The sequence below is a fragment of the Hypanus sabinus genome, chromosome 10 (genome assembly GCF_030144855.1).
Source record: "Hypanus sabinus isolate sHypSab1 chromosome 10, sHypSab1.hap1, whole genome shotgun sequence".
NCBI classification, from domain to species: Eukaryota; Metazoa; Chordata; class Chondrichthyes; order Myliobatiformes; family Dasyatidae; genus Hypanus; species Hypanus sabinus.
The window spans coordinates 128236047-128259795 of record NC_082715.1 but is presented as its reverse complement, the minus strand read 5'-3'; the positions used below and the strand labels follow the sequence as shown (position 1 = coordinate 128259795).

At 45.8% G+C, this 23749-nt stretch overlaps 1 protein-coding gene across 5 annotated transcripts in view; it reads right to left on the bottom strand.

The window, feature by feature from the left end:
* Positions 1 to 3418: 3418 nt before the first annotated feature.
* The window catches only part of LOC132401091 (tyrosine-protein kinase Fyn), a 233108-nt gene continuing 212777 nt past the window's right edge, over positions 3419 to 23749 (bottom strand). For 3 of the 5 annotated variants that reach the window (XM_059982916.1, XM_059982918.1, XM_059982917.1), the window contains 6 exons: positions 21651 to 21815; positions 19721 to 19900; positions 13456 to 13532; positions 13200 to 13353; positions 6231 to 6362; positions 3419 to 5194 (listed from right to left, as the gene is read on the bottom strand). In XM_059982916.1, the coding sequence (XP_059838899.1) occupies positions 4986 to 5194; positions 6231 to 6362; positions 13200 to 13353; positions 13456 to 13532; positions 19721 to 19900; positions 21651 to 21815 (917 nt within the window). In that variant the 3' untranslated portion in view covers positions 3419 to 4985. Of the gene's footprint in view, positions 5195 to 6230; positions 6363 to 13199; positions 13354 to 13455; positions 13533 to 19720; positions 19901 to 21099; positions 21256 to 21650; positions 21816 to 23749 lie in introns of all 5 variants that reach the window. The other 2 variants (XM_059982920.1, XM_059982919.1) reach the window with 2 other exon arrangements.

Sequence of the window (23749 nt, the reverse complement as noted above, 5' to 3'; positions counted from 1 at the left end):
AAAATTGGGGAAGAGTGAGAAGGGGTCTCCAGCCTACTTTTTCCAGAACATTTACCAATTGCAGTAGATACCCATATTTATTGAGATACTGTAAAGCTTGGAATAGGCCCTTCTAGTCGTGTTACCTAGCAAGCCCCTATTTAACCCTAGCATAATCATGGGACAACTTACAATGACCAGTTAACCTACCAACCAGTGTGTCTTTGGACTGTGGGACAAAACTGGAGCACCCAGAGGAAACCCATTCAGTCACGGGGAGAATATTCAAAATCCTTACAGGACAGTGGCAGGAATTGAACCCGGCTCACCTGTACAGTAAAAAGCCGTGCTAACCACTATGCTATTCCCTCAGTCCACATTGAAAGATCTGCTTAGTTTTAATATGACTGCAGAGGGCACATTGACAGAGCCTTCAAAAGTAGGGTTGACTGAGACACCAACGAATGATGAGCCACAAACAGCCATGGGGTGAACGAAAGCTTAGTGAGAGGTGGTCTTTGAAGGAGATGAAGGGTTTCCATCTGCTACTCCCAAAGGGCAATAACTGGCACCCAGTAACGTACAACTCTGATGATTTGCTACCATTGTGTGACTGTTAAATAGGGAGAGCAATGTACTTGCTAGAGCATATTCTGGAGTTAGGGTATACGGCAAATATTACTTACAGCACAACCAATCTTCAGACTTGAAGGTGTGTTGTAGATCGGATTTTAAGTGCAGCTCAGAACAATGGTCTCCCTGGAGCTACAGACCGGGGTTGATTACAAACCAGGAAAAACCCATTGACTTGATGTATGCATATACATGAATCCAGAGAGAGACACAGCTAATTAACATTCCTGTTAGGTGTCTGGTGTGTCGCTGTGAAGAAGGAGGTGTTTGAGAATTACATGGGCATTGTAGATACGTTGTACACTGCCTATAAGTATTCACCCCCAGTGGAAATTTTCATGTTTTATTGTTTTACAACATTGAATCACAGTGGATTTAATTTTGTTATTTTTTGACACTGATCTACAGAAAAAAACTCTTTCATGTCAAAGTGAAAACAGATCTCTACAAAGTGATCTAAATTAATTACAAATATTAAACACAAAATAATTCATAGTATAAGTATTCACCCCCTTCAAGCCAGTATTTAGTAGATGCACCTTTGGCAGCAATTACAGCCTTGAGTCTGTGTGGATAGGTCTCTATCAGCTTTGCACATCTGGACACTGCAATTTTTCCCCATTCTTCTTTACAAAACCCACTTAAGCTCTATCAGATTGCATGGGGATCATGAGTGAATAGCCCTTTTCAAGTCCAGCCATAAATTCTCAATTGGATTGAGGTCTGGACCTGACTTGGCCACTCCTGGACATTCCTATGTAGCTTTGGCTTTATGCTTGAGGTCATTGCCCTGCTGGAAAACAAATCTTCTCCCAGGTTGCAATTCTCCTGCTGACTGCATCAGGTTTTCCTCCAGGATTTCCCTGTATTTTGCTGCATTCATTTTACCCTTTACCTTCACAAGCCTTTCAGGCCCTGCTGCAGTGAAGCATTCCCACAGCATGATGCAGCCACCACCACGCTCCATGGTAGGAATGGTGTGTTTCTGATTATGTCTGGTGTTTGGCTTACGCCAAACAGTGCATTTAGTCTGATGGCCAAAAGGCTCAATTTTTGTTTCATCAGACCATAGAACCCCTTTCCAGCTGACTTTAGAATATCCCACATGCCTTCTGGCAAACTCTAGCTGAGATTTCACGTGAGTCCTTTTCAACAGTGGCTTTCTCTTTGCCACTCTCCCATAAAGCTGTGACTGGTGAAGCACCCGGGCTACAGTTGTTGTATGCACAGTCTCTCCCATCTCAGCCACTGAAACTTGCAACTCCCCCAGAGTTGTCATAGGTCTCTTGGTGGCTTCCCTCACTGGTCCCCTTCCTGCATGGTCACTCAGTTTTTGAGGACGGCCTGCTCTAGACAGACTTACTGCTGTGCCATAATCTTTCCATTTCTTGATGATTGACTTAACTCTACTCCAAAGAATATTCAATGACTTGAAAACCTTCTTGTATCCATCTCCAGACTTGTGTTTTTTTTAATAACCTTTCCATGGAGTTGCTTGGAGTGTTCTTCTGTCTTCATGGTGTAGTTTTTGCCAGGATACTGACTCACCAGCAGTTGGACCTTCCAGACACAGGTGTATTTTTACTACAATCAACTGAAACACCTTGACTGCACCCAGGTCTCCAAAAACAAATCTCTATTTAACTAATTATGTGATTTCTAAAACCAATTTGCTGCACCAGTGATGATTTGGTGTGTCACATTAAAGGGTGTGTGGGGGGGGGGGGGTGAATACTTATGGAATCAATTATTTTGTGTTTTATATTTGTAGTTAATTTAGATCACTTTGTAGAGATCTGCTTTCACTTTGACACGAATGAGTCTTTTTCTGTCGATCAGTGTCCAAATTAAATCCACTGTGATTCAATATTGTAAAACAACATGCAAACTTTCAAGGGGGTGGCGATGCTTTTTATTGGCACTGTACCGATACGACTGATCTTTAGCATATAAAAATGTCATGTAACATTTAGCCAGGCAGAATTCTTCTTCCAAGAGTTCCTCTCTGGTGACCTTGCTCGCAGTCACAACAGACAGAGCTGAGGACTGTGTAGGGCTTGAATGGTGGCTGCAGATCTGGGTATGTTTCGGGATGGAGCATGCAGACATTCATACGATTCTGGATGGAGTCACACAGCACAGATATTGGCCTTTCAGCCCACCCTCTCCACGCTGACAATTTTGCTCACCTACTTTATTCCCCTTTGGCCGCATTCAGACGACGGAGTCCACAGCCAGCATTTATAATTCTGATTGGCGATGGCTTGAATGATGACTGCAGCAGATGAGATCATTAGAGTCTGGAGCCATTGTGCACAAGCCTGAGTGTAGCCAAGAGGTGGAATGGAAATGGCAGTCAACCTGAACAATGACTATAGCCGACATGCAGAATTCCCAGTGGAGATAACAAGCATAATGCGGTGTTACGAATGGAGATCATGAATGGGGCCACCAGTGTCTGAGCACAGACTGGGGAACAATGCGGTCTTCTGAAAAGTAAGTGGAGGCAACTATGGTGAAAGACTATTGCAGTCACTGTCCTAAATTTATTATTGCAGCTGTTCTGCAACTGAACTACTTCAAACCCTCATTCCAAATAACTGTACATCAGTTGTAGATATAACTCACACAACAATACGATAGCTCTGCTTTCCAGCTACACGCAATTAAAAATGTCCCATTGTCACACATCAGGATGCCGCTGTAAAGAGCACGTTAACTTTGGCCACAAATCAAGGCCTTGGTTCTTGTATTTAATAGTGATGTGCATGTCTCATTTTGAACACAGGATGAACAATTCCAGATGTGGGCTGACCTGGATAAGATCTTTATTACATGGGTTTGAAAATGACAAGAACTGGATTAGGAAAATTGAATAGCTATGTAAAATGTCAACTAGTGCAGAAACTGTAAAATGCTTACACTTTAAATGGCAGCTGAAACATTAGATTCATTGTGAGTGTCAGAAGGGAGAAAAAAAATATTAATGCAGAGGCATCATCTGGTTAAAATGTACAAATACCAATAATCCAATGTTTGGACCACATGGCCAATTCAAGGAATGTAGTAACATCCAAAAACGCATTTTGTGCATCTGCTATCAAAGTTATTGAGTGCATAGTCATTTTCTTAAAATAATTCTTTAGGATGTCATTGGCTGCACAGGAAGCAATCGGGAAATGCAATTAATTACTGCAACATTACATGTATAAAGGCATTAAAAAAAATCAGCGTAACGTTAGACATAAAAGGACATTCTGGAACGGCTCTGTCATTTCATCCTTTGAAGCATGAGTGCCCATATTCTCATTTTACTAGCGCTAGTGGAGGTCCTTTGCTTTTCTTGGGTAAAGGACTAGACTCCCGCGCTCCTGGATGTCCAGTACTACAGTGAATTGTCAGACGTAGCAAAGCACAGTTCTCACTGGGTGCTGTCTGTATGGCAGATCTCCCAACCCTTGCCAGTCCTCAGTGCCGAGCCACACGTTCCCCAGTGATGTGAGCAATACCATCACCCGGTGGGTCTGTTCCGTGTAACATTTTGCCACATGGATGGTGGCCTGATTCACGCTGCCCTGAAAGTTTCCCCGTTTCTATGAACGGTGGGGGGGGGGGGGAGACCAAGAGAAAAGTATGGAGAACTTCTTAAAATAGACTTGCTCAGATGACAAAATATTACATCGCCACCTTTAAAAGGACGTCTTGAAGTGGGAATCAAAACAAAGCTGCACATTGGTGCAAAGGGGGATGTAGGCAGAAACAAGAAGGCAATTGCTTTTGGCATCATTCAAAGTTTCCCAAGTGGCTCTCAAACTCGATAAGGACTCTAATACCGAGGGTTCCTGGGACACGGGTGGCGAGGGAGAGTAAACACCAGTCTCGGTTTCATTACTTTGCCGGATTCTCAGCCGCAAACGGCTTCTCTCCTCTGCCAAACTGCCGTCACATTGAAAGTTTATGCAAAGGCTCCTCAAGAAGGTGATGGTGGTCCTGCTGCCAGTGCTCGCTCCGTGCCACCAGCTTTCGTCGGTGGGCAGAGGCCGGCTGCAATTCACTCCTCGAGGGGTTTATTAACATGGAAGAGTTCAGTTGAGCCAATAGGCAGGGGGGAGGGGAGGGAAGACGATATCTGAACAGTAAGTAGCATTTTAGAGATGGTATTCCATCATTTTTTAACGGTGATTATTATACAATACTAGCATTCGGACATATTCAAAAAAATAGCCTCGGTAGTCTCAAGGTGCCCATTCTGAAAGGGCTGGGGAGTTAGGACTTGACATTAGAAGACACCAGTTTCTGGAGAATAGCAGCCAGGACCCAGCTGCTCAATGTCTAATGGCAAGGGAACATAGCGAGGAACACCCAACAGATGGTCACAGGTTGTCTCCTGGCTGGTACTGAGGCTCGGTTGCAGTGAAGTAGTCCTCTAGGAAGGCCTGCAGGTACTCGAAGGTGGGCCTCTCCTCTGGGTCTTTCTTCCAACACTGGATCATGAGCTCATGAAGGGAGCTGGGACAATCCTGCGGAGATGCCATCCTGTAGCCACGCTCCACTTGCTCCAGCACCTCACGGTTATTCATACCTGGTGCGGGACACAAGTGGTGGTCAGAACAAAAAGCAAATAAACTGGAAGAGTGGAGTTAAGTCAAATATAATAACATAATGATTTCCCATGCACGAACTTGGGATATTCCCCTGGGAATGTTGCATCAAATCTGACAACTAGCAGAAACAGAATACCATTCCTATAATTCACAGGGTTCAGCTTGAATCCATATCCTACAGCTGAAAATGAACCTCATCTCCCGTAGCGATAGCAATACTAGATCTGCATGAACCAATTACATATTAACTTGTTGTAAGAGGGCAGTGTTGAAAAGCAGCCTGGCACCTTCAACAAGCTTAAGATTTTTTGGGTTAACCTAAATCCAGCCGAAAGACTGGAAACGGCTATTTAGTGGCTGCCTTTGTACACTGGGAATGAACTTTGGAAATGCAAAACTTGCATGATAAACCCACAGCTAAATTAAATGATATGATCATCAGGAAGTGGAACTTTGCCTTTTACACAATGGATTGCTTATTGAAATAAGATAGATTCATATTTCTTTTGTTTATTCAAGGAAATCAATGCTTCATCTGACTATAACATGAGCTCTTTTTTTTAAGAGTGCTAGAGAGATAGTTGGATGGTGGGGTGGAGATGTGTCCTATCAAAGGAGGTATAAGCTGCCCCTTCCCTCTGGTAGGCTGCAGGTCACCTTTGGGCAAGGTCTAGCACCTGGTTATCCCTCCCCCTCCGATCAGGGTCACGTGAAGCCATGGGAGCAGCTGGTGGACAGTCGTTGGACCAGTTGGTGCACATTGCAAGTCTTGGTTATGTGACCAGACCATCTCTGAAGAGCATTGATAACGACTGGGGTCGACCCTCTTGTAAGGACACTGCCCAGAAGGTGATGGCGAACCACTTCTGTAGAAAAATTTGCCAAGACCAGACACGGTCATAGGAAAGACCATGATCGCCCAAGTCATAAATAAATGGCACATAATGACAATGATGATGTAGTGTTGAAAGGCAAACATATTCCGCAAGACCACTGTCTGTCTATGGTTCTTACCAGGGTATGGCACTCTCCCCTTCGTTACCAGCTCTGTCAGTAGAATGCCGAAGGACCAGACGTCAGACTTGATTGTAAACCGGCCGTACAATGCAGCTTCTGGCGCAGTCCATTTGATGGGAAACTTTGCACCTGAGTGAGGAAATTAATCTCTTTAATTTCCTTTTTCTAAAAAAAACAAACTACCTTTTCAGGACAAACTGTTTCAAAGAGTATAGCTGCTTCCTCTCTGGTGGTCATTCCCTCTTCTCTCAGGCAGAAACACAAAAACGTGAATACACACACCACCAGGCTGAAGGGCAGCTTCAGTCTCATCATTACAAGACTCCTGTACAACAGAGAACAATTCTTGACCGTGCCCCTTGCCCATTATTATCTACGGTCACTGAACTTCCTCTGAAACACTAGCTTTACCTCACCGTGTTACCCTCAGCATTCACTCCTTCCAACAATGAATGGTGCAGTGCATTCCAATTCCAAAGCACAGTGCACCTACTCACCTCGAGGAACTCCGAAACCTGTGAATTCTACCAAGGACTACAAAAGGAGCAGGAGCCTGAGAAAGCTACCTCTCGTAAATTCCCCTCTATTTGGTGCAGCTCAAAATATCTCTCTGATCTTTTCTTGTAGTGGGGTCTAAATCCTGGAACTCCCCCCCATAGACTGCCCTTCTGATGAGGTACTTCCAATGGCTTAAGGTGGTTCACCAGCGAGTTCTCCAGGAGGGGGAAGGGGAGAGGGGGAAGGGGAGGGGAGGGAGGGGAGGGGGAAGGGGGGAAGGGGAGGGAGGGGGAGAGGGGGAAGGGGAGAGCAGGAAGGGGGAGAGGGGAAGGGGAGAGGGGGAAGGGGAGGGGAGAGGGGGAAGGGGAGAGGGGGAAGGGGAGGGGGAAGGGGGGAAGGGGAGGGGAGGGAGGGGAGGGGGAAGGGGAGGGAGGGGGAGAGGGGGAAGGGGAGAGCAGGAAGGGGAGAGGGGGAAGGGGAGAGGGGGAAGGGGAGAGGGGGAAGGGGAGAGGGGGAAGGGGAGAGGGGGAAGAGGGAGGGGGAAGAGGGAGAGGAGGGAGGGAGGGGGAAGAGGGAGTTGGAGAGGGAGAAAAAAATGCCTGTTATGCTGCTGACACCGAGGACATCTATAAAAGTCCTCCATCTCTGTCTGTCCTTGACCACCTTCTCCATTGTGCCCCAGGTGTGGTTCAGCTTGCCAGTGTTCATATATTCCAAAACCCAGTGTTGGTCTTGATCCCAGCAGTGTTCAGGGCTTTCTTCATTGGGCCAGTAGCTTCCTCTCGGCTCTCAGTACTGCCAGTCGTGCACGTCCCAGGTAGAGACTCAGAAATGTCATTGCGCAATGGTATAGGATTCTTCATTGTTGTTCTTGCAACTTTGTTTTTGACCAGTCAAGGTTACTAGCGCTCAGCTGAACCCTGAACCTGGACACTTGTGGACCACTCTTGCATCTGGTCTCTACCCTTTGACCTGTTTGGCATGGGTGACCCTACCAAGAGTAGCCAATGTAGCCCTCTAGGTCATTGAGGCACACAAGCCTCCAAACCCTACGACAAGGTTGTGGTCTTTTGGGAGGAGGACAATAAATTCTGGTCTTGTCAATTGCATCCAGGCTTCCAAAAACTCGTCCTGGCTGTCAACAGGTGAAGGGAAATGGTCTTTTGGAAGTTGAGTAGATGTTGAAGACCAGGATGGATGCAAGGTGAATCTATGGGAGCTGATACTCACATTTCAGGTGAACAAACTGACTAAAGTTCATCCATCTAAAGCAGTTACTGATCCAGGGTTTTGATCTGAAAAACCGACAGTTCCTTTCCCTCCATAGATGCTGCTCGATCTGCTGACACATTGCTTGTTGTGCTCTTCCCTTCTCTCTCTGGATCAGGGGTTGTCAATCTGTTTTCAGCCATGGACCCCAGTATATTAACCAAGAGGTCTGTGGACCCTTCTCTATATCCTGCTGAAATCCTGTGTATTTCCAGCAGTTACTGTCCTTCAGCTTCCCCATCCCTGGTGCTTTGACAATCAAATGCAGTTAACTTTTCATCCAAGTCTATGCTGACAACTAATCACATTAATTTAGACCCCATACCCTGACAGATCCAGTAAATTTACAACCAGCAGTAATTATTGCTGACGAACTGTGAGATAACTGACCTGTTATATGCTGTTGTATACTTGTTGACTGATGTATCTAGTAATTTTCAACATCAACAATTAGCTGTGATATCAGTATTAATAGAAAGTAGTTAGTTTGCAGTTTCGGTGCCTGATAATGGCATGAAAAGGCTCTTCATTTGAAGAATTTAGGAAGGCAAATTCTACTCTGTACAGAAATAGTCTGGTCGCTGAAATTTAGGCAAAAGTAACAGCTCAGCTTTGAAGTATGACAAATCTCAGATGGCATGTTGATCAGAACTGAGGCTTGATTAAGGTTGAGGATTCATCGAGGTGTATAGAACATCCTCACAAAGGCAGCCCACAGCCATTCGCACATAAAATACCTCATATATCTTGTCCTTGCAACTAGGAACCAAAATGACTAAACATCAAAACGGGGAAGAAAGCTTTGTAAAAATGTTGATAAAGAAAGAAAAACTGCACTTATATAATAATTTGCACGTCTCATTCAGCAAGTTTCAGCGTGCTTCACAGCCAATGGAGTATTTCTGAAATAGAGTCATTATAGGAAATCAGGCCGTCAATTCTCACACAGAAACAGCTACAGTCATGCGATCGCAATCAATCTGCTTTAGTGGAAAGACCTTTCCCCAGGACACCAGGGAGAGCTCCCTCGCTCTGCTGTTCCACTCTGAACCACTCAAATGTAACTGAGAGTATCGTCTGGATCTCTTGTTCAAAGTCTCATCTGGAAGCGCAGCACGCCTTCATCTCTCCCACGGAAGCTAGAGCTCACTCAGAAAGCTCCCGTCCGTTTACGCTGAGAGAGTAGCTTCAGCAGGAGGGCCGCGGTGGGCCGCGGCGGCAGCGCGTTCACTTTCATTTACAACGAGAGCAGCGGGCCCCACCGCTGCTTGAGCCGGTCGATGCATCTGCCGAATCTCCAGCGCAGAAGAGGGGCTTTGCTCATCTGGCCTGGCTCAGCACTTTCCCGTGTTCAGCCAATGATAATTTATTTTGCCTTTTCCTATTATGTTGGCCAAAGTCATGATTAAATGAAAATGCCCCACAAAGCTGGGGAACTAAATGCCGCACAAGTAATAAAATACCTGGTAAGCACTCGCACTTTAATGCAGTAAGTGTTTAATTCACCAATAATTCAAGGACTTAATTCAATGTTATATCCAAGGTTTAACAAATCAATGTTTCCTTCACTGATATTAATCAAATATCAACTCACCCAAACTGCAAAAGCAATATTAAATTACATTTGATCACCCATGTAATCTTGTTATTTGAGATTTATACCTGTCTCTGGTTTCTTTTCACTGATTTAATACTACACTGAAAATTCCAGGTGCCTGAGCAGTTTCATTTTATACAAGACATTGGTGAAGTGATCCTTGCTTAGTACGTACAATGCTTTACCATGCCGGTGACCAGAGTTCGATTCCCGCTGCTGCCTGTAAGGAGTTTGTACCTTCTCCCCGTGACCCTGTGGGTTTCCTCCCACAGTCCAAAGATGTGCCAGTTGGTTGGTTAATTGCCCATCATAAACTGTCCCCTGATTCGGGTTTGGTTAAATTGGGGGATTGGTGGGCGGTGTTGGTTGAAGGGCTGGGTCTGTTTCACACTGAATTCTGAATAAATAACAAAAAACTAAATATCTTCAGTACACTCCAAAACTCAGTCCACTGGCTTCAGAGCCTCAGGCATTTTGGTGTCATGAATTTAATCCTGGAGGCAACGTGTAGGTGAGTAGAAGGTTTGGTGTGGGGGTGGGGGTGGGAAAAGCAGCATCCGCCGTCAAAGAGCCCTACCATCCAGGTCATATTCTCTTCTTGCTTCTGCCATCAGAGAGGAGGTACAAGAGCTTTAGCTCCCTTAACACCAGGTTCAGAAACAGTTGTTACCCTTCACCCATACGGCTCCTGAACCAGCCTGGATAACTTCACTCACTTCAACACCAAAATGATTCCACAACCTGTGGGCCCAATGTCAAGGATTCCTCAGATTTGCTTGTCTGCCTATTTATTTATTTATTTGCACGGATTGTCTTCTTTTCTACATCGGCCGTTTGTCAGACTTCGTGCGTTGTTTCTCACAGATCTACTGTGTTTCCCCGTACCACTGTGAGTGTGGGTGGTGGGGTGGAGATACGTCTCTACCAAAGGAGGTGTAAGGTGCTCTTTCCCTCTGTTAGCCTGCAGGTCACCCTTGGGCAAGGTGTAGCCCACCCGCTCAGGTTCATGTGAAACAATGGGAACAGGTGGTGGATGGTCAGATGAGCAGCTGGTGCAAACAGAAGTCCTGGTTATGCGACCTCTGACAATCTCTGAAGAGTACTGATAATGGCTGGGGTCACCCACGTTGGAAAGACACTGCTCAGAAGAAGACAACGGCAAACACAGAAACATAGAAAACCTACAACACAATACAGGCTCTTTGGTCCACAAAGCTGTGCCGAACATGTCCCTACCTTAGAACTACCTAGGTTTCACCCATAGCCCTCTATTTTTCTAAGCTCCACGTAGCCATCCAGGAGTCTCTTAAAAGACCCTAGCGTTCCCGCCTCCGCCACCGGCTGTCCATTCCACACACTCACCACTCTCCGTGTGAAAAAAACTTAACCCGACATCTCCTCCAAGCACCTTAAAACTATGCCCTCTTGGGCTAGCCAATTCAGCCCTGGGGAAAAGCCTCTGACTATCCACATGATCAATGCCTCTCATTATCTTGTACACCCCTATCAAGTTACCTCTCATCCTCTGTCACTCCAAGGAGAAAAGGCTGAGTTCACTCAACCTATTCTCATAAGGCATGCTCCCCAATCTAGGCAACATCCTTGTAAATCTCCTCTGCACCCTTTCTATGGTTTCCACATCCTTCCTAAAGTGAGGTGACCAGAATTGAGCACCGTACTCCAAGTGGGGTCTGACCAGGGTCCTATATAGCTGCAATATTACCTCTTGGCTCTTAAACTCAATCCCACAATTGATGAAGGCCAATGCACCATATGCCTTCTTAACCACAGAGTCCACTTGTGTAGCAGCCTTGAGTGTCCTATGGACTCAGACCCCAAGATCCCTCTGATCCTCCACACTGCAAAGAGTCTTAACATAAATGCTATATTCTGCCAGCATACTTGACTTTCCAAACTGAACCACCTCACACTTATCTGGGTTGAACTTCTGTAGAAAAATTTGCCAAGAACAATCTTGGCCACGAGAAAGATCATGACTGCCCACGTCATACAACATGACAGATAATAATGATGACGACTGTGAACGCAGGCATGAAAATGAATCTCAGCATAGTGTTTAGCAACATATATGTACTTTAATAACAAATTTACTTTGGACTTTGGTTGATGGGAACATGGGGAAAAGTAGTAGAAATGTGATCAGTATGGACTTGGTGAGCCAAGGGTTCTGATTCTGTCCTGGATCATTCTGAACCCTGAAGAAAATATTATATACCAGGGATCTGTGTCACTCACCAGACAGAGTTATGTCCCCCTTCTGTTTTAAGGAACTGAGTAGATTCATTAAGCTCCAACAGCAGATGGGGCTAAGCTCATTTTAAAATGCATTTTTTTTTGTTGGGAGAAAAGTCTGAATGAGTTTTTAAAGAGGTGTAACAGAACTAGATGAGGGCAGTGCAGTTGATGTTGTCCATATGTACTTTGGTAACATATCTGACAAGGTCCCATATGGGAATCTAACCAAAAGGTTAGAACCCGCTAACCAGCTGGCAAACTGGATCTAAAGTTGGCCATGTAATAGGAGACAGGGAATGATGGTGGGGGACTGGTTAGAAGACCCAGCAGCAGACCACAATGATTATTGGTGCTGGGATTCTCATTGTTGTACATATCAGCATCTCCATGTAAATGCAGGAGGTGTGGTTGGTAAGTAATATTAATTGAGATTGAAAGGCACAGATGGGTGTGGAGCTAACCCAGAATGTAGATAGTCCTACCGGAGAAGGGGCAGTATGAACCTCCTTTGGGAACATAGCTGAACAAGTCAGCAGGAAGATAACATTCATAAGTTTAATGACAGTTATGAAGAAGACCAATAAATTTAAGGTCCTGTCTTGAGAGAAGGCTAATTTTAATGTAAGATAGGACCCGGCAAGGAATGGTTGGGAGCAGCTACTTGCAGCTTAGTCTACAGCTGAGTAGTCATGGTATTTCAAAACAGACACAACACCATGAGTTGAGGACTGATATGTTCCTACAGGATCAAGAGGCCAACAAGTCCAAGGAACCCTGGATGTCAAGGGACATTGAGAGTTGGATAAAGGCAAAAGTTGTGACAACTATAGAGAAATGAAAATGGCAAAGACCCTAAAAGTGTGGAGAAAATACGGGGGGGGGGGGGTGGGAATGGGATGTACATAAAAATGGTCACTAGGAGGGTACATAGGTTGTACAATGAGCACTGACAGGCAAGATAAAATGGAGTGTTACAAAGAATTTCACAAGCAAGACGGGAATCCGGGGAAGTCCAGTCAGCAAAGAGAATTTGGGTGTGGAGGCAGAAGACATAAATGAGGTATTAAATAAAATCTGCTCATCTGCATTAATTGTGGAGAAGGACAATGTAGTTAGGGAATACAGGGAAGGGATGGTGGAATCCTCGACCATGGTCACAGGGACAACACTGCATTGAGGTCCAGGTTGAATCAGGGTCCTTGGAGCTGAGAGGGAGAGGCACAAAGTGCTGAACCATCATGTCAGTCCCTCAGAACAATGTCACTGCGTTAGATCTGCAGTCACAAGTGTGATGGGGCACGAATTCTTCTTTAACGGTAAAGAAACCTTATGCATAAACATCCCACCTTGACGAGCTGTGTACTCATTGTCTTCAATCAACCTCGCCAATCCAAAATCAGCAATCTTGCACACTAGATTGTCTCCAACCAGAATGTTGGCTGACCGCAGGTCCCTGTGGATGTAGTTCATTCTCTCAATGTAGGCCATACCAGCAGCAACCTGTTCCACAGAAAAGAAATACAAAATGTTAATTTAATTACATTGTGGAAAGAGGAGCCAAATTTTAAAATAAATCTGCCCTGGAGCCTGTTTGTTTCTCACCTGTGCTGCCATGTCTACAAGGTTGGGCAACTTTAAAGCTCTTCCTTCCCCATCTTTTAGGAAATCTAACAGGCTTCCTGAAATTGCAAATTAATTACATTATTTCACAGATATTTTTAAAATACAACTTGTGAAACAAGTACAGTTTTATATTTTTAAATCGACACACTCCTAGTGATACTATTTAAAGTAAAGACAAGATACATTACACAGGCTACCCTCAGATACAACCTGGGTTCCATGGACCCCTTTGTTAATGGTATTGGTCCATGGTTGGGAACCCCTGTGAGGTCACAGGTCCTGTTCACCCAGTTGAAGGCATTGTGGAGCAGCTGATACTCATCACGGCAAGACTGCAGGGAACACGTGGAGGCTCCCGAGCTGTCCAGCATTCAGGAGCGACCAGGAACAGTAAATCAGTCATGTCACAAGCAAACGGTAGCTTCCATACTGAGGCCCTGAGTCAGCGTCCGCACAGTATGAACAACATCAACGGTTTTTAATGCATCTGAAACATCAGCTCCCTGTGAAATTAACACTGAGGTTAGAATCACTGAGTTCATACAGACACCAAATAATGGACTAAGATCCAGTCGGCAAATTCGTGTTCTGGTATTTTAAAAAAAAAACATAATTTTATTTTTTAATGAGCCAATGTGGCTTTGATGGGTTCTGATTGTCTACATCACTGCACCATTAATAATGGAGGGCTGTTGCTGTCATTTCCAGCATACCTTGGTTCATGAAAACATTTCCAATAAAAAGCATGTTTTTCTCACTGTGGGATTGTTATTGCCTTGAATTGTATGATTTTTTTTGATTACTGTACAGTTGCAAGTGCGTTAAGAGCTCAGGCGCACCTTGAATAGTGGGCTACGTAGCTCAGGAAAGCAAGTCAAGATGATGTCAATGAGCCAGCTAGGGACGGACAATCAATGGCAACCTGGTAAGTGTCATCCATCTCTATGCTGGCATGGCAGCAGAGTGCTTAGCACAACGCTTTACAGTGCCAGCAACCCGGGTTCAATTCCCGCCGCTGTCTGTACAGAGTTTGTACATAACCACATGGGTCTCCTCCCATTGACCAAAGACATACCGGTTCGTAGTTCAACTGGTCATTGTAAATTGTCCTGTGATAAGGCTAGGGTTAAACTGGGGGTTGCTAGGCAGCGCAGCTCGAAGGGCCAGAGAGGCCTACCCATGCTGTATGTCAATATATAAATAAGTATCTCAAGTAATCAACTGGGATGGACGACCCCCGACCTCAAGGAATGAAATTATGTGATTGATCCCAAACTGTATAAAATAATTGCTGACTATCAAATGATTGTTTTACAAATTGGGAGTAAATTATGTGGGTCTAAGTAGGTTAAGCAAAATGTTTTGGCAAAAGGTGCAGATTTGTGTGTTTGTGGTCGGTGCCAGTGTCTGTGCGGTCTTGGCTATAAACCAGGGGAAATCCGCAGATGCTGGAAATCCGAGCAACACACACACAGTGCTGGAGGAACTCAGCAGGCCAGGCAGCATCTGTGGGAAAAAACGCAGTCGACATTTTGGGCCAAGACCCTTCGGCAGGACTGGAGGGAAAAAGCTGAGGAGTAGATTTAAAAGGTGGGGGAGGGTGAGGGGAGAGAGGACCATCAGGTGATAGGTGAAATCTGGAGGGGGAGGGATGAAGTAAAGAGATGGGAAGTTGATTGGTGAAATGAGGTGAGAGAAGGAAAAGGGGATGGGAAATGGTGAAGGGTGGGGGTGGGGTAGAACTACTGGATGTTTGAGAAATCGATGTTCATGCCACCATGTTGGAGGCTGCCCAGATGGAATATAAAGTGTTGTTCCTCCAATCTGAGTGTGGAGTCATCACGACAGTGCAGGAGGCCATGGATGGACATATCGGAATGGGAATGGGAAGTGGAATTAAAATGGGCGGCCACTGGGAGACGGAGCGTAGAAGCTTGGTGAAGTGGTCTCCCAATCTACGTTAGGTCTCACTGATATACGAGAGGTCACACTGGGAGCACCGAACACAGTATATGATCCCCAACAGACCCACAGGTGAAGTGTCGCCTCACCTGGACGGACTGTATGGTAGTGAGGCAGGAGGAGTAGGGGTTGGTGTAGCACTTGTTCCGCTTGCAAGGATAAGTGCCGGAGGGACGAACGTAAAAGGGAGTCGTGTAGGGAGCGACCCCTGCAGAAAGCAGAAGGGGGGGGGCAGGGAAAGATGTGTTTGGCAGTGGGATCCCGTTGGAGGTGGCGGACGTTTCGGGGAATTATGTGCTGGACGCAGAGGCTGGTGGGGTGGTAGGTGAGGACAAGAGGAACCCTATATCCCTGGTAGGGTGGTGGGAAGCTCCCATCCCCTTTTCCCTGTCTCACCTCATCTCACCAATCAACTTCCCAGCTCTTTACTTGATCTCTCCCCCTGCAGGTTTCACCTATCGCCCTGGTGATTCTCTCTCTCCTCCTCCCCCCCCCCCCCCCCCCCACCTCTTAAATCTACTCCTCAGCTACTTTTTCCCAGTCCTGTTGAAGGGTTTCGGCTCGAAATGTCGACTGTACTTGATGCTGCCTGGCCTGCTGAGTTCCTCCAGCGCTTTGAGAGTCTTGGCTACATTTCAGAGAGGCCCACGAGACTGCAACACTGGAATCCGGAGCAACAGACAACAGGCTGGAGGAGCCCAGCACCTGTAGGGTTCGAAAGAAACGTGGACAATCCCTTTCCTTTCACGGGTACTGCCCGCCCCGCTGGGCTCATCCAGTAGGTTATTCGCTCAACACGTCGGGGCTCAGCAGCAGAAAGCCCCTCTCCCCTGCGCAGTTAGTTCCACGAGGGTGGTACCAGCACTGCCCAGGTTCACTTGTAGCTAATCTTCGCAGAAAGGGGAGCAGTGAGGAAATCACTGGCAGAGTTATAAAGCAAAAGCAGGTTGAACACACTCTGGATGGCAGACAAATGGAAAAAGATCGATTGAATGCTGGTAATTTAGCAAACTGACAGTGCTTTTATTTGCTCATGTTGGATAAGAGGATGTTGTGCTCCTTCTGAACAACTACAATTACTCCTTACATCACTGTGATGGGCCTATATAAAGTATTACTCATGCACATTGTGCACAAGGTCAGTTGCTTTCTCTCTGTTTTGTACGTAAGTAAACAGCAACAGACGAGGCAGCTCTCAAAAACCCTTCTATCTGCTGCAGATTTAATGACTTCATCTTTCTGCCGTGGTCTTTACAATCTGCTGACTTGACCATACTGTACTTGCCATTTCCTTTGTCAGGAGGGTGCGGAAAATATTTGTCCATTCTCTCATACAACTGGCTTCTCCGCCTACCTTCACTGGAAAAGGACAGCTTACTTCCATTGGCATATGCCCAGCAATTGGTCCTGTTCAACGGCGTGGCTGTGTGGAGCTGTTTCAGTGACGCAGGTTTGAACTTGACCTCTGCATGTCTCGTTGGCCCGGAGTTTTTGCATGTCCTACCCGTGACCACATGGGACCCCTCCTCCCCCACCATGCTCCCCCACATCCCAAAGATTTGTGGGTTGCTAGGTTAATTGACCACTTAAAATTGCCCCTTATGCAGGCAAGTTTCAGAAGAAACAGGAAGAGTTGAACCGGATGAGCTCCAGCAAGATGGCGGCGCGCTTAGACGCATTAGTTTCTATAGGGACAACCAAACCGGCTATTGTCTTTTTTATGTGCAGTTTTTATGATCGCAAGATCATGCTGGACACTTAGAACTTAAGATATTGCAGGTCTATCCCATCAGTGAGTTGCTGTTTGGTGGAGAAACCAAAGGAAGTGGCCTTGGTGCAGACCGTGCTGCTGCCTGCGTCGGAGGAGTCAATGCATGAAGGCGGTGCGCAGTCTAAAAGCAAAAGATTAGTTTTAGTTGCTTTTCTTATGAATCACAAGACCCTGTTGGACTTCAGTGGTGTGGAATGCTGCAAGTTTAATTCATTGGTTTATTGGCGGGGAGCTGTGTGTACTCGGCTGTAGCAAGGACTAGTCCTCATGCTGCAACGTCACCTGGCTGCAGCCGCCCGGGGGGAGGAGTTGGAGTCAGACATGCCACTGGAGTGCCAGAGGTGGCGCGATGCAGCACCCGTGCTGGAGCTGGTGCTGCCCCCTTGTGTTTGCTCTGCAGAAAACAAGCTGTATTGTGTTCACTGCAGACTGCTGCAACATTCATGGATGAGGGGACTTGGGCAATATATTTTTTTGTGTGACTGTACTTTACTGCTCTCTTATATGTGCTTGCCATCTTATATATACCCTGGTACTGTTGGTACTGTATTTTGCATCTTGGCTCCAGAGTGACTCTGTTTCATTTGGCTGTACTCATGGGTATTTGTAAATGGCTGAGTAATAATTAAATTTGAACTTGAAGGTCACATGAGAGTGGATTACAGGGAAATAAGTGGGATAATGGGATTGCTCCAAGGGCCAGCTGAGACTCAGTCTGCAGAATGACCTACTCCTATACTGTAAGAAATTATGAAATAATTTGTCCCTTTTCTCATAAGGAATAACGTTGGAGAGTGGGCTTTGCAAATTGAATCTAAGGGCACCAAGCCAGACTCCAAGTTGACCAGGTGGAGATGTTACATCTGCAATCTAGGTTCAATCCCAAGAGGGCAAAGAGTTCAGCAAATTGAGCTAGAGCTCTGTGTTTGACCGAGTAAGCTGAGACAGCACAAAGGGGATGTGTGTGTGAGGTTATCCACTTTGGTGGCAGGAACAGGAAGGCAGATTACTATCTGAATGGAGTCAAGTTAGGAAAAGGGGAAGTACAGTGAGATCTAGGTGTCATCAATCACTGAGAGTAAGCATGCAGGTCCAGCAGGCAGTGAAGAAAGCTAATGGCATGTTGGCCTTCATAACAAGGGGAGTTGAGTATAGGAGCAAAGAGGTCCTTCTGCAGTTGTACAGGGCCCTGGTGAGACCACACCTGGAGTATTGTATGCAGTTTTGGTCTCCAAATTTGAGGAAGGACATTCTTGCTATTGAGGGAGTGCAGCGTAGGTTCACGAGGTTGATTCCCGGAATGGCGGGACTGTCATATGTTGAAAGATTGGAGCGACTGAGCTTGTATACACTGGAATTTGGAAGGATGAGAGGGGATCTGATTGAAACATGAAAGATTATTAAGGGATTGGACATGCTAGAGGCAGGAAACATGTTCCCGATGTTGGGGGAGTCCAGAACCAGAGGCCAAAGTTTAAGAATAAGGGGTAGGCCATTTAGAATGGAGTTGAGGAAAAACTTTTTCACCCAGAGAGTTGTGGATCTCTGCCTCAGAAGGCAGTGGAGGCCAATTCTCCGGATGCTTTCAAGAAAGAATTAGATAGAGCTCTTAAAGATAGCGGAATCAAGGGACATGGGGAGAAGGCAGGAATAGAATACTGATTGTGGATGATCAGCCATGATCACAGTGAATGGCGGTGCTGGCTCGAAGGGCCGAATGGCCTACTCCTGCACCGTTTGTCTATGTCACATATGATGCCCTTTAATACAGATATTTCTTGATTTATGTAATTCTTTATAATACTATTTACTCTGAGCAGGTATCTGCAATTTACAAGGCTGTTCTACATTACAATGAGTAGGTATCCACTCTTCACCTGTGGACTATACCGTCACCAAAATGCATATCACCCAACCTTTTTGACTTACAGAATTTCACTTGAGGCATTTTTTCCTAAATGAAAGAACGGCAGTAATTTGTTACATGGCAATGTTGCCGGAAGCTTGGAAGGAATTCTAGATCCTAAAAATCACTGTTGTGGAGAGATAGTGGGGACAGGTGCGGGATACCGCCCAGAATGATTGGACTTTGCACCAGTCAAAGTCTCCTCTCCTCTTCAGAAATCTGTGACAGGATATAGTGAGACTGCTCCCCTCCTTGACCATATCAACCACTCCAAAATGCAAGCAGTGAATTTAACACAATATTTCAGGGGTTCCCAACCTTTTTTTATGCCATGAACCCCAACCATTAAGTGAGGGGTCCGTGGACCCCAGGTTGGGAACCCCTGCATTATTTCTTTGGTTATATCTTTATTTTAAGCTTAAGATGTAATTATACAAAAAAGGAAACTTCAAGCCTCAAAGTCTTCATACTCAACCATCGTCTACAACTAAATATATCTATCCGGGGTGTGAAAGTGTATAAGTTCAATGGGATAACTATCCTGGAACCATACAAAAAACAAGATGATTCACAAGGACCACTTAAACGCACTATGGCAACTTTACCTTTGCTCATGTATTCAGTGACGATGTAGATGGGTTCCTCTGAGACGACGGCATAAAGCTGTACTAACTTATCATGCCGCAACTTCTTCATGATCTGAGCTTCCTCGAGGAACGACTCAGGAGACATCGTGCCCGGCTTCAGTGTCTTCACTGCAACTTTTGTGGTCCCATTCCATGTGCCTTTTCCACACCACACACACAAAAAGAGCACTCACTTTCAGAAAGTTAAAACAATTCAAAATAAAAAAATGGAACTGATGAACTTACAATAGCTCTTTTTTAAAAAATGGTTAGTTTTAATATCAGGATGGGTGAGGCACAACCATTTATTCTGCATGCACACGGGGTTTTTAAAGAGTTTTTCAGCCATACTTTACACATACTAACTAACAGCAATGTGCATGCATCATCTGAGTCAGGTGTACAGCCACTTGGGTTAATCATCCATTTTCATTATCGGGATGAAGCTAAGAGTGTTTTTTTTTTGTTAAGCCAATATTACATGCTATTAAAACATCGTGCGTGGAACTGATCGCAGGAAACAACCTTAGCAGTGCCAATCCATCGGTGAACCTCTCCGAAAATGTTGGCTTCAACTGGGCTTCTACGCACTTCAGTGAGGCGCGCAGAGTTTATGAATCTGTTTTACATCAAGCAAGTGGGAGAGTGAAGTGTTAACCCACCACTTTACAGAAGCCAAACTGCTGAGGTTTGAAATTATTGAGTTGGGTTCCATAAACTGCTGATGGTCAGGGATGTTGTGTATGGTTTGCCAAACTAAGGTGGGTACGCACCAGTGTTGGAGGCCAGGCCGGGGCGGGCAGAACCAGCAACGAGCATAGACTGCAAATACCATCACCAGTTTGGTGGTCTGGTGACTTTTTTTTAAAGGGAACCTGATTTCTTGCATTCACCATTACTAGGACAAAGGAGCAGGAGAAGGCCATTCAGCCCCTCTGATCTAACCTGCCTTTTTACACAAGCCAGTCTGCACCCCAGCTCCCTTGATATTTCTGTCATATCTAGCAAACATTCTTTAATCCCAGTCATGAATTTTTCATTGACCCTGAATTTCTACAACTTTTTGAGGGAGTCAGTTCCTGATATCACCTGAAATAGCCCATCTCTGTCACATTTCCTCACCCCAGACTCACTAAATGGTAGCTAGCTGGTTCGGTTGAAATAGAATGTTTCTGATAACCACTGTTCTCTGCCATGTAATGGTCTGCATTAAGTACCAATTCAGAGATAAGTATCTGCAGGTGAGTTGCTAACCCAGCACGCGGGGGGCACCTCTTGCATAAAGGACTGCTCTGAGCTTTGAGTGAACCTCTACAAAGATCTGAAAATGACAGGAGAAAGCTTCTTGTCCACCTTACCATACCACACGTCGGCGAAACATCCCTGACCAAGCTTTTTCTCCAAGCTTAGGGACTCACGTAAAATTTCCCAAGAGTCTTTGGCTAATCCAACAGTTTGCGGAGTTGAGTTAGTGCAAACCGTTGTTAAGTTAAAGCAGAGGCCGTCAGCTGACTCTGAGGAGAACAGATGCAAGGGAAGAGGTCTTAAAATCCAGTGAAGCTCATGCATGCCGGAGGATGGAAACTGAAGTGGTCGAGTGAAGCTCAATGACACATAAGAACTGCAGCATTTCCCAAGGCACAGTCTTGCTGTCTTACTTTTTGGAAAGTGACCAACCTAACCTCTTCACTGGGAATATTTCTCTTGGAAATGACAGAATCGGTAGCCAGATATTTTTAATTGGGGCCATCACATCTTCCGGTTAAATTTATTACCCGGACGTCAGACTGTGTTGTGCACTTGGATCGACTTCACTGAACCCCTTCGGCCTTCCATCGCTCCCCGCGTTCAGTGTTGCTCCTCTCCCCGGGTGTCCGGGGACAGGCACGGAGACATTCCGGTTTCATACCCATCCAGACTTCCCCAAACTGCCCATTTCCAAGCCTCTTGATGAGCTGCAGAGATTCCCGGGAGATTTCCCACACGTCTTTGGTTTTCACAGATAGGTCAGCAAGCCTAGGCATGCCCTTGTGGCAGGGAACGACCAAGCGACAGCAGAGACCGGCAGCGCGCTCTGCAGGGGTGGAGCACAGGGTGTGGGAGGGTTGGGAAGGACCGGCATGGGGTCACCGGCAGAACAAAACAAAAATGCAGGTAGCCACAGGGGAGAGAGAGAAAGAGAGAGAAAGACACACACACATGAGAGACAGAGAAGCGAGTAAATTGTCCAGGCTCTGCGACATCAACGAGATCAATATGCAACGAGATACATCACCTGTCACATTGCTTACATTGTTAATTCTTCGGTCAGTGGGGTTTCATTCATGAAGGCTAACGAGCTGCTTAATGGGCAGAAATTATGCTATGGCTCATTAACAGATTTCTACAAAATTACCACGGAGAACACTTTGACTGGTTGCATCCCTGCCTGGTATGGAGGCTCCAACGCAAGGGATTGAAAATGGTTCAGAGGCTTGCAGACTCAGCCAGTTCCGTCACGGGCGTCAGCCTCCGGACATCTTCAAAAGCTGCTGCTATAAGGACCCTCACTACCCTCTTCTCATTACTACCCTCAGGGACAGTTACAAAAGCCTGAGAATACATGTTCAGGAACAGCTTCTTCTCCCCTGCCTTTAGATTTCAGAAAGGTCCATGAACACCACGTCACTATTTTGCTCTCATTTTGCACTATTTTCACGCATTTCTTGCAATTTATTGTAATTTTTATGGAAACGACAAATGTCATGATGGAACTCAATGAAGCTAAAGCCGATTCTGAACCAGCAAAATAAAATAAACCTGATTTGTCCTGAAGAGATTTAACTAGTCCTGAAAGCTCTCTGGGAGTCTGCATCAGACCAGAGGTACCAAAGACCTTCCAAAAACTATGTGGGCTATTTGGCAAACCAAGTAGGAGTTTAAATGCATCTTCCCATTGGGCCACAGAGTAGATCTGCAGCTGACAATAGACTGGGCTATAGAAAAAGGGAAAAGGCACGTCACATATTTCTAAGGCAGCAGATTTGGCTATATATCCCTCTTCAGAAACCAGGGCACAGAGCACCAGGCTGAAACTTCAGTGTGGTTCTTAAATGTCCAGAAGGATCTTGGGATCCAAGTCCATAGCTTCCTGGAAGTGGCCACACGAGCATGGCTAGGAAGCTGTCTGGCACGCCTGCCTTTATTAGTGCAGGCATTGAGTTCAAGAGTTGGGAGGTTTCGTTGCAACTTTATAAAACTCTAGTTAGGCCGCATCTGGACGATGGCATACAGTACTGGCCACCCTATTATAAGAAGGGTGTGGAGACCGTGGAGAGGGTACAGATGCCGGCTGGATTAGGGGGAATGTGTTATAAGGAGAGGCTGGACAAACTTAGACTGTTTTCTCTGGAGGGGCAGTGACCGAAGGGAGACCTGATAAAGGTTTATAAAATTACGAGGTTTCTTTCCCCCGTGGTCTTAATCTCTCATCGTAAAGGTGAGAGAGCGTAAGCTCAAAGGAGATGGGCAGGGTACACTTTTAGTTAATACACACAGAGAGTGCTGGGGGCCTGCCATGGGTGATCATGGAGGCAGATATTGCAGAGGCATTGAAGGGCTCTTAGATGATCTGCAGAGAATGGAGGGACATGGGCCACGTGCAAACAGAAGAGATTAGGTGATGTTAGTCTGGCTTAACACTGCGGACCGCAGGGCTGGCTCCTCGGCTGTACTCTCTATGTTCTCGGTCATGTTCCCCGGGTCTGGTCTTTTGTTTCCAACAGATCATATGCGGCTATACAAAGAACGAGCGGAGTCTGGAAGTCGAAAACACCAGCAGACAATGCTGGTATCACTCAGCTCCAGCAGCAACTACAATGAATGCTTCAGGCCTTTGACCTCTGCTTCTCGTTCACAGATGCTGCCCAACTTGCTGAGTGTTTCCACATTTTCACAGCACCTCTTCAGAGAGAACAGGGCAGAGGTTCCCAGACCTGGGGTCCATGAACCCCCGAGTGAACGGCAAGG